This window comes from Capricornis sumatraensis, chromosome 18, assembly GCF_032405125.1.
Source record: "Capricornis sumatraensis isolate serow.1 chromosome 18, serow.2, whole genome shotgun sequence".
In the NCBI taxonomy this organism is placed as follows: Eukaryota; Metazoa; Chordata; class Mammalia; order Artiodactyla; family Bovidae; genus Capricornis; species Capricornis sumatraensis.
The window spans coordinates 39,865,248-39,881,861 of NC_091086.1; the positions used below are offsets into that span (position 1 = coordinate 39,865,248).

The 16,614-nt window shown below is 40.6% G+C and overlaps 1 protein-coding gene across 1 annotated transcript in view; it reads left to right on the forward strand.

Moving 5' to 3' along the window:
- PLCXD3 (phosphatidylinositol specific phospholipase C X domain containing 3) overlaps window positions 1-16,614 on the forward strand; it is a 188,230-nt gene that overhangs the window by 114,773 nt on the left and 56,843 nt on the right. The window contains exon 2 of the mRNA XM_068990761.1: window positions 5,079-5,787. Within this exon, the coding sequence (XP_068846862.1) occupies window positions 5,079-5,787 (709 nt within the window). The remainder of the gene's footprint in view (window positions 1-5,078; window positions 5,788-16,614) is intronic.

Here is a 16,614-nt window from a genome sequence, read left to right on the forward strand (position 1 = left end):
GAGGCAGTAGTCAAGATTCCACTGGGATAGGAGGTAGTTCCAAGCTTATTCATCGCCTGTTTCCAAAAAAAAAGAAAGTAACCTCTTTCATTCCACTCACTTATTCAGAGCTAGAGCAAAGTTTCTTGACTGAGCAGGGTTCATAATGGGAGTGGCCAGCTCTGGTCTGACTAAAGAGGACAAATTGAACGCAAAATAGAGAGGGTAAGTTCAGAATCATAGGTTCAACATTAAATATCATGTCCAAGGTATGAGTTGGAACTGTAGATGAGAAAAGAATAAGAGGACAGGAGGATAGGAATACTGAGCCAGTATAGAAGCAAAATATTAGACCAGATAAGGCAGACAGGTTGTAGATTTCAGGGTTTCCCCATGGGCCCAGCAGGTAAGGAATCTGACTGCAATGCAGGAGACGTGGATTCGAGAGATTTAGGCATGAACAAAGAAATAGTGCTTAGCACTGTTTTGCTCTTAGGCAGGTTCCTGGTTTTAAAGACAAAGGGCTGGGCCAGAGGTTTTCTCTGTTACTGAAAGTCATAAAGTAGTATTGCTATATTTTTGTTTTATGTTCAAATAAATAGAAAACAGTCTAGAGGAAATGTTGAAATTTGCGAGGAACTACTACTCCAAATGAAATTAAAAGCCCTGAAAATATTATTTCTTAGCCAACATTAGATTATGTATTTTCTCCCAAAATGCACAGGTAATGTTTTGTATTGATTGATAATTTAATTCTCCTCCCTCTTCAAACAGTATTTGCATCTGGTGATTTTTTCTCTATGTCAGAGTCATCTAACTTAGAAGAAACACTGGTGGGGGTGCTGATGGTTTCTTCTTCTGTTTGCTCTTTTTAATTTTTATTTTTACATTACCTTATTTTGATCTTAATAATAATTCCCAGGTAGCTCAGTGGTAAAGAAGTCACCTGCCAAAGGGGACTTAGGAGATGTGGGTTTGATCCTTCAACCCCTGAAGGAGGAAATGGCAACCTACTGCAGTATTCTTGCCAAGATAATCCCACGGACAGAGGAGCCTGGCAGGCTGCAGTCCATGGGGTCACAAAGAATTGGACATGACTGAGCAACTGAGCACACATACACACAACAAATTAATATTTTTATTAACACATTGCAGACAAACAACAGCTCATTTCTGAAAGAATAAATCTAGTCATATTTAATTCCCTTTTTGCTTGATTCCAATTATGTCTTCTACCAGATTACAGAAGTAATCAATTTCTTTAATCCACCTTTTCTTCACATGCTTGCAAATAAATTATTAATTTTTTTTATTTTATAAATTAACCCTTATTTTGAGGGCTTATTAATTTATTTGTACCTATTCCAATCTTAGATCATTTCATTATAACTCTTCTTAAGCTTATTTTTTCTTTATTTAAACATATTCTTGCTGTATATTAAACCATAGTACAATTTAGTTTCCTCATTTATATTAGCCATTGACTGAACAACAACTAGTAAGTCAGCATGCAGTAATTTAGATCTCTATTAAAATTTGTCAATGCCAGCTCCAAACAGACAGTTTTCTTTATTCAGAAAGTGTTAATATTTTCTTCCCATACCATCTACTAAAGATAAATAGATCAGATAGTTTCAGATGAAATTAAATGTGGCATTTCTATATTTTTTGGTTACCAAAAATTGTTTGAAAATTTCCATTAATTCTGAGGAGTTTTCTGTTCCAAATCTTAAATGTAATGATTTTCAGGATATCAAAGTATTTTTCAAAATATTTTCTCTAACAACCTATCATGGCATCTGAAATTCATACTCTTATGATTTCTGTGGGTTGTTTAATGCTAGACAAAGATATATGTAGATGCCTGTAGATACAGATTGACATATATATGGAATATAAACAAAGACAAATATTGCATCACTGATAAAATGTGCTTTAAATTAAAGGCCCTGAGGTGATGATAATAAATTTAGAAATGTGTGTGTGTGTGTGTGTGTGTGTGTGCATGTGCAGATATTGGGTTGGAAGAGTGAAAAATCTAGAAAAAGCTGTACCTCAATGCATGTAGATTAAGAGTCAGCAACAGTGTATAAGAAAGCCTGAGTAACAGATGGGGAATAATAATATCTGCCGTTTTTAATGCGTGTAAAATCCAGAATATATTAATTTTACCTATTTAATAAATCATGTCCAAGAATTAAAGGAGGCTTTAAAAATAAAATTGAAATAATTTTTCTTTTTTGGTTCCAATTATATTTTAAATGGCAATCTGTACTTACAGATAAATCATACACGTGTTTATTGCTACATTTATGGAGCTTTAATATTTGCAACTGCTAAAAATAAATAATTAAATCGGTTCACCCTAGGAAGAAATTCTACTAAATTTGGAAGTAACTCTAAAGAGAGCTTTCACTTTTTTTGAGAGGAAATATCTGTGAAGAAGAGTCTATTAGCTAATTATTAAATGCTATTAATTGTGTTAACCTGCAAGGAAAAGTAATTGTTCATTCAATATGGAAAGTGTACTTGACTTCATATACATTCACAGTTGCCCAAATGCAGGGTCAAGAATAATGTTAAAATACCACTATTGTACTTTGCTCTTACCTTATTTCTCTCTTCCTCTATTCCTATAACCTCCTGTGCTTTCCAAAGTATAGGTGGTAATACCGATTGTCTACTTATGAAACAGACTTCTTTATTCATTGACATAAGCCCACTAGGCTTAAAATTAACCCAAAAGGAAAAGATTTAGGTAAAGCATTTGGGAAGTGATGAGTCCCTATAAATCTACTGTATGGCCACTAATGCCACCTACATGGAAAACCAGTTCTTGGACTTCTCTGGTGGCCCAGGGTTTAAGACTTTGCTGTCCAATGCAGGGGGTATGGATTTGATCCCTAGTTGGGGGAGCTAAGAATCCCACATGCCTCATGGCTACAAAAACCAAAGGTATAAAACAGAAACAGTATTGTAAAAAAATAAATAAAGACTTTAAAAATGGTCTGCAGCAAAAATCTTTTTTAAAAAGAGAAAACCTGTGCTGATTAGTAGAGGAAATTCTTGGTTTAGAGAAGTAGAAGATGATCTTTTGAATTTTAAAATATTGATTAAATGGGATTTAAAAATTATTATTGTACAAACCATTTGGTCTGTTGGACTCCTCTGTGTACTATTATTGTTGAGTCACTAAGTCATGTCTGACTCTTTGCAACCCCTCTTTGCTGGACTGCAGTACGCCAGGCTGCGCCATCCTTCATTCAGTTCAGTTTAGTTGCATAGTCGTGTCCAATTCTTTGTGACCCCATGGACAGCAACACACTAGGCTTCCCTGTCCATCACCAACTTCTGGAGCTTGCTCAAACTCAAGTCCATAGAGTCAGTGATGCCATCTAACCATCTCATCTTCTGCCATCCCGTTCTCCTCCTGCCTTCAATATTTCCAAACCTCAGGGTCTTTTCCAATGAGTCAGTTCTTCACAGCAGGTGGCCAAAGTATTGGAGTTTCAGCTTCAGCATCAGTCCTTCCAATGAATATTCGGGACTGATTTCCTTTAGGGTGGACTGGTTGGATCTCCTTGCTGTTCAAGGGACTCTCAAAGAGTCTCCTCCAACACCACAGTTCAAAAGCATCAGTTCTTCGGGGCTCACCTCTCTTTATAGTGCAACTCTCACATCCATACATGACTACTGGAAAAACCATAGCTTTCACTAGATGGACTTTTGTTGGCAAAGTAATGTCCCTGCTTTTTAATATGCTATCTAGGTTGATCATAGCTTTTCTTCCAAAGAGAAAGTGTCTTTTAATTTCATGGCTGCAGTCACCACCTTCAGTGATTTTGGAGCCCAAAAGTCTGATACTGTTTCCACTGTTTCCCCCTCTATTTCCCATGAAGTGATGGGACCAAATACCATGATCTTAGTTTTCTGAATGTTGAGTTTTAAGCCAACTTTTTCACTCTTCTCTTTCACTTTCATCAAGAGGCTCTTTAGTTTTTCTTCACTCTCTGCCATAAGGGTGGTGTCATCTGCATATCTGAGGTTACTGGTATTTCTCCCAGCAATCTTGATTCCAACTTGTGCTTCATCCAGCCCAATGTTTCTGATGATGTACTCTGCAAACAAGTTAAATAAGCAGGGTGACAGTATGCAGCCTTGATGTACTCCTTTCACAATTTGGAACCAGTCCATTGTTCCATGTCTAGTTCTAACTGTTACTTCTTCATCTGCATACAGATTTCTCAGGAGGCAGGTCAAGTGGTCTAGTATTCCCATCTCTTAAAGAATTCTCCAGTTTGTTGTGATCCACATAGTCAAAGGCTTGGCGTAGTCAATAAAACAGAAGTAGATGTTTTTCTGGAACTCTCTTGCTTTTTTGATGATCCAACGGATGTTGGCAATTTGATCTCTGGTTCCTCTGCCTTTTCTAAAACCAGCTTGAACATCAGGAAGTTCACGGTTCACATATTGCTGAAGCCTGGCTTGGAGAATTTCGAGCATTACTTTGCTAGCGTGTGAGATGAGTACAACTGTGTGGTAGTTTGAGATTCTTTGGCATTGCTTTTCTTTGGGATTGGAATAAAAACAGAACTTTTGCAGTCCTGTGGCTACTTCTGAGTTTTCCAAATTTGCTGGCATATTAAGTTAAGCACTTTCACAGCATCATCTTTCATGATCTGAAATGGCTCAACTGGAATTCCATCACCTCGACTAGCTTTGTTTATAGTGATGCTTCCTAAGGCCCACTTGTCTTTGCATTCCAGGATATCTAAGTGAGTGATCACACCATTGTGGTTATCTGGGTCATGAAGATCTTTTTTGTATAGTTCTTCTGTGTATTATTGCCACCTCTTCTTAATATCTGCTGGTTTTGTTTGCTCAAATTCAGTTCCATTGAGTCAGTGATGCCATCCAACCTTCTCATACTAGGTTACAAAAAAAAAGACTCTTCTAAGACACTTGGATGTACTAGGTAAATGTTCCTTAGTTTTCCTTTGGCTCATTTGAGGCAGAAATATGGACTCGGCAAGAGGGAAAGAAGTTGGGTAGGACAAAGGACTGAAATGTAACCATGTTGTGCCTTCTTATTCTTCTAGGATCTCATGACTCCTTCAGCTTCTACATTGATGAAGCCTCTCCAGTGGGGCCTGAACAGCCAGAAACTGTCCAGAATTTTGTCTCTGTGTTTGGAACTGTGGCCAAAAAGCTGATGCGAAAATGGCTAGCCACTCAAACCATGAACTTTACCGGTCAGCTGGGAGCTGGGATTCGTTACTTTGATCTTCGAATTTCCACCAAGCCCAGAGACCCCGACAATGAACTCTACTTTGCTCATGGTTTGTTCAGTGCCAAAGTCAATGAAGGTCTTGAGGAGATCAATGCATTCCTCACAGATCACCATAAGGAGGTAGTATTCTTGGACTTCAACCACTTTTATGGGATGCAGAAATATCACCATGAAAAACTGGTCCAAATGCTGAAAGACATCTATGGAAATAAAATGTGCCCAGCGATCTTTGCCCAGGAAGTGAGTCTGAAGTACCTGTGGGAGAAGGACTACCAAGTGCTGGTCTTCTACCACAGTCCAGTGGCTCTGGAAGTGCCCTTTCTCTGGCCTGGGCAGATGATGCCAGCACCCTGGGCCAACACCACTGACCCAGAAAAATTGATCCAGTTTCTTCAGGCATCCATCACCGAGAGAAGGAAGAAGGGATCGTTTTTCATATCTCAGGTGGTGCTGACTCCCAAAGCAAGCACCGTGGTCAAAGGGGTGGCCAGTGGTCTCAGAGAAACTATCACAGAAAGGTAAGTGTCCTTACGTTCTCAGGGGAAATGTTTAAGCAGTTTAATCCAACATCAAAGAGCTGTTAAGTGATGGAGCTGATTCACACCTATGTATGTTAGTTTCCCAAGGCTGTCACAACAAAGTGCTACAAACTAGGTGGCTTAAAATGGAAGAAATTTACCACCGCTCAGTTCCAGAGGCTAAAAGTCTGAAATCAAGGTGTCAGCAGGCTGGTTCCTTCTGAGGGCTCTGTGGGAGAATCTTTCCCATGCCACTCCCCTAACTTCTAGTGATAGTCGGCATCCCTTGTGGTCCTTAGCTTACAGATGCATCGCTCCCATCTCTGCCTCCATCTTTATATGATGTTCTTCCCTGTTTCTCTGTCATCTCTTCTTATAAGGACACTAGTCATATTGGACTAGGGCCTGCCCTAGTGACTTCATCTTAATTACATCTGTAAATGTCCTATTTTCAAATAAGTTTACACTTAACAGATGCTAGGAATTAGGACTTCAATATGTCATTTTGTGGGCTTTCCTGGTAGCTCAGCAGTAAAGAATCCACCTGCAGTGCAGGAGATGCAGGGTGGATCCCTGGGTTTGGAAGATCCCCTGGAGAAGGAAATGGCAACCCATTCAAGTATTCTTGCCTAGGAAATCCCAGGGACAGAGGAGGCAGAAGCTGGTGGGCTACAGTCCATGGGGTTGCAAAGAGTCAGACACAATTTAGCAACTAATCAACAACAATAACACCATGTCATTTGTAGGACGCAGATCAACCCACAGAAACATGGATTTTTATTTTTGCTTTTGCTGTACCACATGGCTTGCTGGGTTTTAGTTACCCAACCAGAGATCGAACCTGGACCCCTTGCAGTGGAAGTGTAGAAACCTAACCACTGGCTCATCCAGGGAATTCCCACATTATGCATTTTGACTCCATATCTAGTTATCTTTTCATAGCACTCCTTTTCCTATGTGCTTAGCATTATATAGATAACAAAGCTCTTTCTCTACTGTTTTCAGAGTATTTTCACATACCTGATTCCATTTGACCTGCATAATAATCCTGGAAAGTAGATACTATATTACAGATAAAAATTAAACTTCAGAGACATGAAATGTTTTGCCTAAAGCCACTTGGACAATGAATAGTGAACCAAAGACTCAAACCCCATTTTTCCCAAGTTGTGTTCTATGTCTTTACACTTTATCCAAAGCAACAATCTCCAGAGAGTAGGCATTCCATTGGTCAAGCCCAGACACACCTGTAGGGCAGTGGTCATCTGTGAGCCACAATTAGCAATCACTAAAGACGTCTGTAACTCATTCCCCAATACAACATGTATCACTGTACATATTGCTTATTCTTTTGAGTTAAAGTATTAAACAAGGCAAACATTCAAAAGCAAACACAGTTCCTATCACAGCTTTTAACTTTTAATTGGTATTTTGAATTATGGTAAGGAGACAGAGAATGAATGTTTTGCTCAAGGTCTTGTAGGGAAAGACAAGAAAAGGAAAAGGCTGAGAAGTGGAAATGCTGTGGATGGCCTTTGGAGGTGAAAATGCTAGATGGTGGGAAATGGCAGGTGAAATTAGTAATGGGGCAGGAACAGATTTGTATGAAGACTTTTCGGCAGGCTACAGGGAATGTCATCCTATGAGCCATGGGGAGCTAGAAAATGATATTTAACAATGGGGTAACTTGACTAGGTCTGCGTTTGCAGTGGATAATAGGTGAAGCATGGGAGGGTGAATGGAATGGAGAGACTAAGCAGTTAAGAAGTGTGTGGAACTGTTTTAGCAATCATACGGAAGCTCAAGTGAGGAAGTAAGAAAATGGAGAAGGGGACAATATGCCGCAGCAAAAGTTAGAATGACTATTTAGCTATGTGGTGTGAATGAGAGAAAAGAGAAGTAGAATGAGTGATGGATGCATTCACAGGGGCAAAAAACAAAGATACAGGGACTTGGCAAAAACACGAGGAAGATCCAATCAGGATTATGTTAAATTTGTTTGCTCAGTCCCTCAGTTGTGTCCAACTCTCAGGGATCCCATGGATTGTAGCCCACCCATGGGTTCCTTGTTCATGGAATTTTTCAGGTAAAAATACTGGAATGGGTTGTCATCTCTTTTTCCAGGGGATCTTCCCAACTTAGGGAACGAACCCACGTCTCTTGTGTCTCCTGCATTGGCAGGCAGATTTTTTTTTACCACTGCGCCACCTAGGAATCCCCATGCTAAATTTAAAGTACTAGGAAGATATCCAAGTAGAGATGGCCAGTTGATCATTAGGAATATAGGTTAATGTTTTGGGGAGATATTATATTTTTTGGCAATGACAGGCACAGGACCTTGGAGAGGAAAAATTCCTCCATACATAATTATAACTTCCTTCTGTTATTCAGATATTTGCTAGGATCTCCTTATTTCTTCGATACAAATAAGATTCCCAACCCTTCACTGTACACTGTATGCAAGTGTAAAGCCTTCCCTAAAATTTCTGCTGATGCCTACATTTCCTCCATTCATACAGAATGAGCCCTTGCTCTACTGGATTTATGTCATTTTAAGAATTGATTGTCCAATGTGGCCTGTCCATGTTCCACCCTCTATAACCTGAGACGTGAAACTTGCTTTTGATTAATTTCCATACAATGGTTTATTCAGACTTTACTAAGGATCCGATCAGACAAGGGAGGTTTTATAATCATAATGTAGATGATTTAAAGTTGAACTTCAGATTCATCTGGAATTGCGAATCTCCTGACCTGGAATATCTTTTGATGACATCTGTACCACTTTTCACCCTAGACTCAAGTCCTCTGAAGAATCTTCTCCTTATCCTTTTCTCACCTGCTTTCTCCCCTTACCCCTAAATTGCAGTGGAGACACTACACTCGCCTCTAGATTACTACCAAACTATCCACCTCTCTCCCTGGCCCTAAGCCTACATTCAGTTAGTCATCAATGTGTTCATCAGAACAAGAAGACTTTCTTTAATAGAATCACCTTCTATAAAAAGCAATTGTTCTCATAAATAACAACTTACCACTTATCTTACCTATTTAAAAATGAGGGCGTTAATATACATAGACGAATGTGTTGTTTTCAAACTTAGAGCCCCATAGAGCCCCAAGATTTTAAGAAATCCCCACTAGAGGTGGGTAAGGGGCAGGAGAGGGTGACTGACTTTAATTTTCTTCATTCTTGCTGCAACTTTAATTGAGGAAAAAAAAACCTTTACTTCCAACATTTACATATCGGGCCTGAAAGGAATCTTCCCTTCCTGCTTTACCTTCTGCTGTTTCAGTCTATGCTTAGGAAAACACTTTTCCATACAATTTGCCTACTTTGCATTTGGCCAGGAACCACACCCTGATTCCATACCTGTGTAAGGAATAGTCTTTGGGAAGCCGAGAAAGAAAATCTTCTCAAGGAACAAATGACTTTCGTTTTTCTCTCTTATGGACTTTCATGCATTGTAGGATTTTACAAGTTACAAATTGAACTGCTTTCTGGTTACATATGCTCTAGTACAGCATTAACAAAATAGGATTTATAGAATAAAGATTAGAAAAGTTAGGAGTATTAAAAAAAATGGTTTAGGTGACAAAAAAAAAAAAAAGAAAAGTTAGGAGAGTATTGAAAATATTAATGTATATCTACACAACTCTCCCCAAAGAATCACAGTGCATATTAGCATATAAAAGGCACTAGCCAGTATTTTAATGAATAATCCTATTTAAATTTAACTAATACAATTTTTTCCAAGCACTTAATTTTTTTTCCAGATAACACTTATTAACACCCCATGGAATTAATTTAGACACAATGTCCTCAGCCATCTGCTCTGATTCAGAACTTCTCATTTGCCTCTGGCTTATATATCTGGAATAGTAGGGCTGTTTCAGTAAAAAGGGAGCTTCCCCGGGTAGTGCTAGTGGTAAAGAATCCACCTGCAGGTAGATGTAAGAGAGGTGGGTTCCATCCCTGGGTTAGAAAGATCCCCTGGAGAAGGGCATGGCAACCCACCCCAGTACTGTTGCCTGGAGAATCCCATGAACAGAGGAGCCTTGGAGGGCTACAGTCCATAGTATTGCAAAGAGTCAGACCTGACTGAAGCAACTTAGCATGCAACATGCACATCAGCAAAAAGGGGGCTTCCCTGTTGGCTCAGTGGTCCCTGGGTTGGGAAGACCCCTGGAGAAGGAAATGACAACCTACTCCAGTATTCTTGCCTGGGAAATCACACAGACAGTAGCCTGGTGGGCTACAGTCCACAGGGTCACAAGAGTCAGCACAACTTAGTGTTTAAACAGCAACAACAGCAAATCAGTGAAAAGAGGGAGTAGAAAAAGAATTTTAAAAGTAGAAATGACTCTATAGGTAGAGTCAACCTTTCGTCTCTAGAATTATGCATATGACTTGCAAATGATTTGTGAACATGTCTGAACCTGACCATAATACTTGTGCTATAAGCATTCTCAGTGGAGTTTGTCTCAGTACTCAAAGACTTTCTTTTAAACCAATCACAAAGCCTGTGTTTGCCTATGGTGTTAATGTGATATCCAGAGGGTTAGATTGGTTTGGACATATTTCAGCTTTCTGGGTATGCCTAGGATGGAGCTTCCCTGGTGGCTCAGACAGTAAAGAATCTGCCTGCAGTGCAAGAGACCTGGGTTTGATCTCTGGTTGGGAAGATCCCCTGGAGAAGGGAATGGCTGCTCACTCCAGTATTCTTGACTGGAGAATTCCATGGACAGAGGAGCCTGGTGGGCTACAGTCTATGGGTTCACAGTCTGACATGACTGAGCAACTGACACTCTCATTTTCTACAGGGAAATATCACTGTCGGTCCTCAGATGATGCCTTGCAAAGGTGACTTACTCCTGAAACAGTGAAAGAACACTTGACTCTCCAAAAACGTTTCCTTTCTCTTCTCACTAAGTGATGAAGCCCATAAAAAAGACTTTTTCTGTACTTATCTTTTGCTATTGTGCCAAAGCTGCTCATTCAGAAAGTCCTTTGCCACTAAAGAGGAACTCTTTAGGCAATGTTAAGACTTCTCTGGACCTTGGTGTATTTTCATTTGTAAAATTTGGAGTTTGAATTCAATTATCTCCAAGATCTTTCTGAGTTCTAAAATCCTACATTTCTGCATCTGACAGGTTTCTCTATAATTTTTCATTATGTCTAATATTTGGGTTAACAAAACTCTGAGCACATGAATTTAGAAAACAGTGTTTTAAGATGTGGGTGGCTTTCAGGAAAACTAAATCCAGCTTGGATTTAGGTACTGTAACTTTCAATCTGGCCACCGGTTCCAAATACTGCAGATGCGTTCTCTACATTTTAGTAATGCCAAAAGACACAGATTTTAATTTCTTAAAGACCTATTTTTAATTTATTTTTCAAACACCAGCTTTTGCACCTCACCCCCACGGAATTCACACCTTCTTAAAAAGAAGGTGCATAACTTGAGTCAAGTCCTTCGCTAATTTGTGGAAGTTTATTAAATCATAGGTTTTTTAGTTAAAAAAATTCATTAGACCACCTGTCAGAATATTTAAGGAGCAGTGCATTTTTGTAAGTAAATTGATGCTGGATTAACCTAGACAGCGTTTATACAAGTCAACAATTTAGATGATGATGATGAAGGTAGCAGTAATAGTAATGACAATTTATTAAGTACTCTTTATGCTGGCTCAGTCAAGGCTATGGTTTTTCCAGTGGTCGTGTATGGATGTGAGAGTTGGACTGTGAAGAAAGCTGAGTGCTGAAGAATTGATGCTTTTGAACTGTGGTGTTGGAGAAGACTCCTGAGAGTCCCTTGGACTGCAGGGAGATCCAACCAGTCCATTCTAAAGGAGATCAGCCCTGGATGTTCTTTCGAAGGAATGATGCTAAAGCTGAAACTCCAGTACTTTGGCCACCTCATGCGAAGAGGTGGCCTTTGACTCATTGGAAAAGACTCTGATGCTGGGAGGGATTGGGGGCAGGAGGAGAAGAGGACGACAGAGGATGAGATGGCTGGATGGCATCACTGACTCGATGGATGTGAGTTTGAGTGAACTCCAGGAGTTGGTGATGGACAGGGAGGCCTGGTGTGCTGCGATTCATGAGGTTGCAAAGAGTCAGACACAATTGTGTGACTGAACTGAACTGAACTGATGGTGGCTCAGTGGTAATGAGTCTGCCTGCCAATGCAGGAGATGCAGGTTCGATCCCTAAGTCAGGAAGATGCACTGGAAAGAAGGAAGGAAATGGCAACCTGAGCCAGTATTCTTGCCTGGGAAATCCCCTGGACAGAGGAGCCTAGCGGGCTACAGTCCATGGGGTCACAAGAGTCAGACACAACTCAGTGACTAAACACACACACACAGACACACACCTGTTTAATACTAATTGCCCTGCCCATTTTTTCTCATGATCACAGTCATTGCCTTGAAGGTAAGGCAGAAGGATGTGGAGAGGTTTTAATAAGCTCCACTTTCATCCGGTGGAGGAAAGGAAGGCAACTACATTTGTTGAGCCTTCTTTCTGTGCCAGGCACTGTGCTAAGTGTTTTACACAAATTGTATCCATTTAATCTCCCCTGCAGCCTTAGGAAGTAGGCATCACATCCATTAGAGATGGAAAACGCAGCCTGAGAAATGTCTAGAACTTTGCTCAAAGTCCCATATTAGTTTAGCAAAGGCAGGATTATTTTTTGGGTCTGACTCCAAGTCGCATGCTTGCTTCTATAAATTAAATGAGATTCACATTTCTTAGTAGTGAGTGCATATAGTACATCATTTATCATCTTGGAGGGCAGAGTCAGATCTGAGGTGTTGGGAAGGTAAAGTATACTGGAAGTGGAGTGGGCAAGGCTATGAAAGAGCAGATATTAAGTGTAGGCTTTGCCTCAAGATAGCATGCTGCCGGGGGTCCCCCAGGGATGCACTGCTGTTGAATAATAAAAAGGAAGGGAACTTTGAGGTGACCTGGCTCTATCCTCCTTGCTTTATGCCTATTTCTCATTTGACTGTTTTCCATTTAGTAAGGAAACTGAGGCTGGAGGAATGCTAAAATGTAGCCCAAGGTCACAGAGCTGTTGGCAAAAATGGAATCATAATCCAGGTCTCCTAGCTTGCAGACAGAGTTCCGCCCTCTACACCTCAGGGAGGAATGCGGGCGGAAAATGGACAGGAAGACCAGGATGGGTCAGTGACCAGCAAGCTGCAGGAAACAACATGGAAGAGCGAACCAGCTCTCAGCCTGCACCATTCCCAACATACCACAGTGCTCTGGGGCCTTGAATGGAGGGGCCAGAGGCTGGGCCTTGGATGCTGACCTTCAAGGGGCCCTCTCTCTTTCTGCTACGCAAGCACAATGGACTTTTTTTTCCATTCAGCGGAGACACCCCAGCTCACAACAGCTCCCCAGAGAACACTCCTGCTGCTTGATTTACCCTGTCAGTACCTGGACTCAGCAGGTATGGGCTGGTCTCTGAGAACTTGTTCCCTTGTAGCACCACTCAACATAGCAGTTCTGAGGAGCAAAGAAACACGTCACTGAGGGAATGGGAATCAGAATGGTTCAAAAGCTGCTACAGGCGACATCAATCTTTATGAAGAACAGCTTTCTGGGTCCACCTCCAGACCACGTGGCCCAGTATGTCAGAACATTGGTTGTTGTTCAGTCACTCAGTTGTGTCTGATTCTTTGTGACCCCATGGACTGCAGCACTCCAGGACTCCATGTCCATCACCAACTCCTGGAGTGAACTCAAACTCATGTCCATTGAGTCAGTGATGCCATCCAACTGTCTCATCCTCTGTTGTTCCCTTCTCCTACTGCCTTCAATCTTTCCCAGCATCAGTCTTTCCTAAAAAGTCGGCTCTTCGCATCAGGTGGCCCAAGTATTGGAGCTTCAGCTTCAGCATTAGTTCTTGCAATGAATATTCAGGGTTGATTTCCTTTAGAATTGACTGGTTGGATCTCCTTGCAGTCCAAGGGACTCTCAAGAGTCTTCTTCAACACCACAGTTCAAAAGCATCAATTCTTCGATGCTCAGAGCATTGGTAGAACAGATCTATTATCAGTCTATTCTGTAAAAGGGAAAGCTGCCTTCTCAGGCTACATATGCCTAAGGAGAAAGAATATCAAGGACATTATGTAAAATCAGTATTAGAATAATCATTGTTTACAAGATGCTGGTATCATGTTTCATTTTTCAACATATATTTATTAGAGGCTTCATTTATTCAACAGATGATATTCCCAATTTTCAATTTAGAAAACTAAAGGTCAAAAAGGCTAAATAATTTGTTCAGACGGTGGTGTGAGCTAGTGCTGGGATCAAATCAGAATCTGGTCTTTTGAAAAAACTTTAATTCGCAAAGATAGACTTGTGTTCATAGCAGCACTATTTATAAAAGCAAGGCAAGGAAACAGTCCAAATGCCTATCAAAAGATAATTGGTTTAAGAAAAGTAAGGGGTGTGTGTGTGTGTGTGTGTGTGTGTGTGTATGCGTGCGTACGTGCGCGTGCATGTGCGCTCAAGCTCACTTGAGCAAATGTGCTCAGTCATATCAGATTCTTTGCGACCTTCTGGACTGTGGCTTGTCAGGCTCCTCTGTCCATGGGATTTTCCAGGCAAGAATAATGGAGTGGATTGCCATTTCCTCCTCCAAGAGATCTTCCAACCCAGTGATCAAACTGTCTCCTGCATTTCAGACAAGTTCTTTACTGCTGAGCCACTGGGAAAGCCATATTTATGCACAATGGAATATTACTCAGTCATCAAAAGAATGAAATGTTGCAATTTACATCAATATGGGTGGACCTAGAGATTATCTTACTAACTGAAGAAAGTCCCACAGAGAAAGACAAATGTATGATATCACTTACAAGTGGAATATAAAAAATAATACAAATGAACCTATATGCAAAACAGAAATAGATTCACAGACATGGGAAACAAATTTATGGTTACCAAAGAGAATATAGGGGAAAGAGAGGGAAGGATAAATCGGAAGTATGGGGATTAATAGGTATAAGCTACTATATATAAAATAGATAGTGAAGTGGAATCGTTCAGTTGTGTCCAACTCTTTGCAACTCCATGGACTGTAGCCTGCCAGGCTCCTCCATCCATGAGATTTTCTAGGCAAGGACACTGGAGTGAGTTGCCATTTCCTTTTCCGGGGATCTTCCCAACCCAGGGATCGAACCTGGGTCTCCTATATTGCAGGCAGATTCTTTACTGTCTGAGCCATCAGGGAAGCCCAAAGCAACAAGTATTTACTGTGAAGCACAGGGAACTGTATTCAATATATTATAATAACCTATGATGGAAAATAATCTGAAAAATTTTATACATAATGGAATCACTTTGCTGTATACCTGAAACTAACACAATATTTTAAATCAATTATACCTTAGTTTAAAAAAAGAATCTAGGTCTTTTGAATCACTAGAAGAAGGAATCTGGCTTGTAAATCAGAAGGAAGCTCCAGAAAGCAAATTTTCTTCTAGCCCAGGGCTTGGCAAACTGAGCAGTGCTATGCCACCCTCTGAGGTTATGATTCATGAGTCTGGTGCTCAAAGAGTTTCATTTCTAACACATGAGGCTCACTTTGAGTAACACTGCTCTTGTTTGCAGACGAGGTGTGCCTCAACTGTCCCCACCCACAGAGGCACTTGGTTTTAAGCAATCTTAAAAGAGAGTCAACTCCAAGATTTAGCTATCAGTTCCTCCCCACCCCAGGCTCAAGTATTTCTTCCTTAAATCTAAGCTATGACTCCTCTAAGTTCAAATTTTCTTTTTTTTTTTTTTAATTTTAAAATCTTTAATTCTTTCATGTGTTCCCAAACATGAACCCCCCCTCCCACCTCCCTTCCCATAACATCTCTGTGGGTCATCCCCATGCACCAGCCCCAAGCATGCTGTATCCTGCATCAGACATAGACTGGCGATTCAATTCTTACATGATAGTATACATGATAGAATGCCATTCTCCAAAATCATCCCACCCTCTCCCTCTCCCTCTGAGTCCAAAAGTCCGTTTTACACAGCTGTGTCTTTTTTCCTGTCTTGCATACAGGGTTGTCATTGCCATCTTTCTAAATTCCATATATATGTGTTAGTATACTGTATTGGTGTTTTTCTTTCTGGCTTACTTCACTCTGTATAATAGGCTCCAGTTTCATCCATCTCATCAGAACTGATTCAAATGAATTCTTTTTAATGGCTGAGTAATACTCCATTGTGTACATGTACCAAAGCTTTCTTATCCATTCATCTGCTGATGGACATCTAGGTTGTTTCCATGTCCTGGCTATTATAAACAGTGCTGCGATGAACATTGGGGTACGTGTGTCTCTTTCAATTCTGGTTTCCTCGGTGTGTATGCCCAGCAGTGGGATTGCTCTTGTCCTATCACTAAGGCAGAGCTGCCCATCGTCAATTTCCAAATAATTGTTGTATTTGTTGTTCAGTCACTAAGTCATATCAGACTCCTTGCCACCCCATGGACTGCAGCACATCAGGCTCCTCTGTCTTCCACCATCTCCTGGAGTTTGCTCAGATTCATGTACATTTAGTCAGTGATGCTATCTAACCATTTCATCTTCTGTCACTCCCTTCTCCTTTTGCCTTCAATCTTTCCCAGCATCAGAGTCTTTTCCAAAGAGTTAGCACTTTGCATCAGGTGGCCAAAGTACTGGAACTTCAGCTTCAGCATCAGTCCTTCCAGTGAATATTAAGGGTTGATTTCCTTTAGGGTTGACTGGTTCAATATCCCTGCAGTCCAGTGAACTCTCAAGAGTCTTCTCCAGACCCACAATTTGAAAGCATTA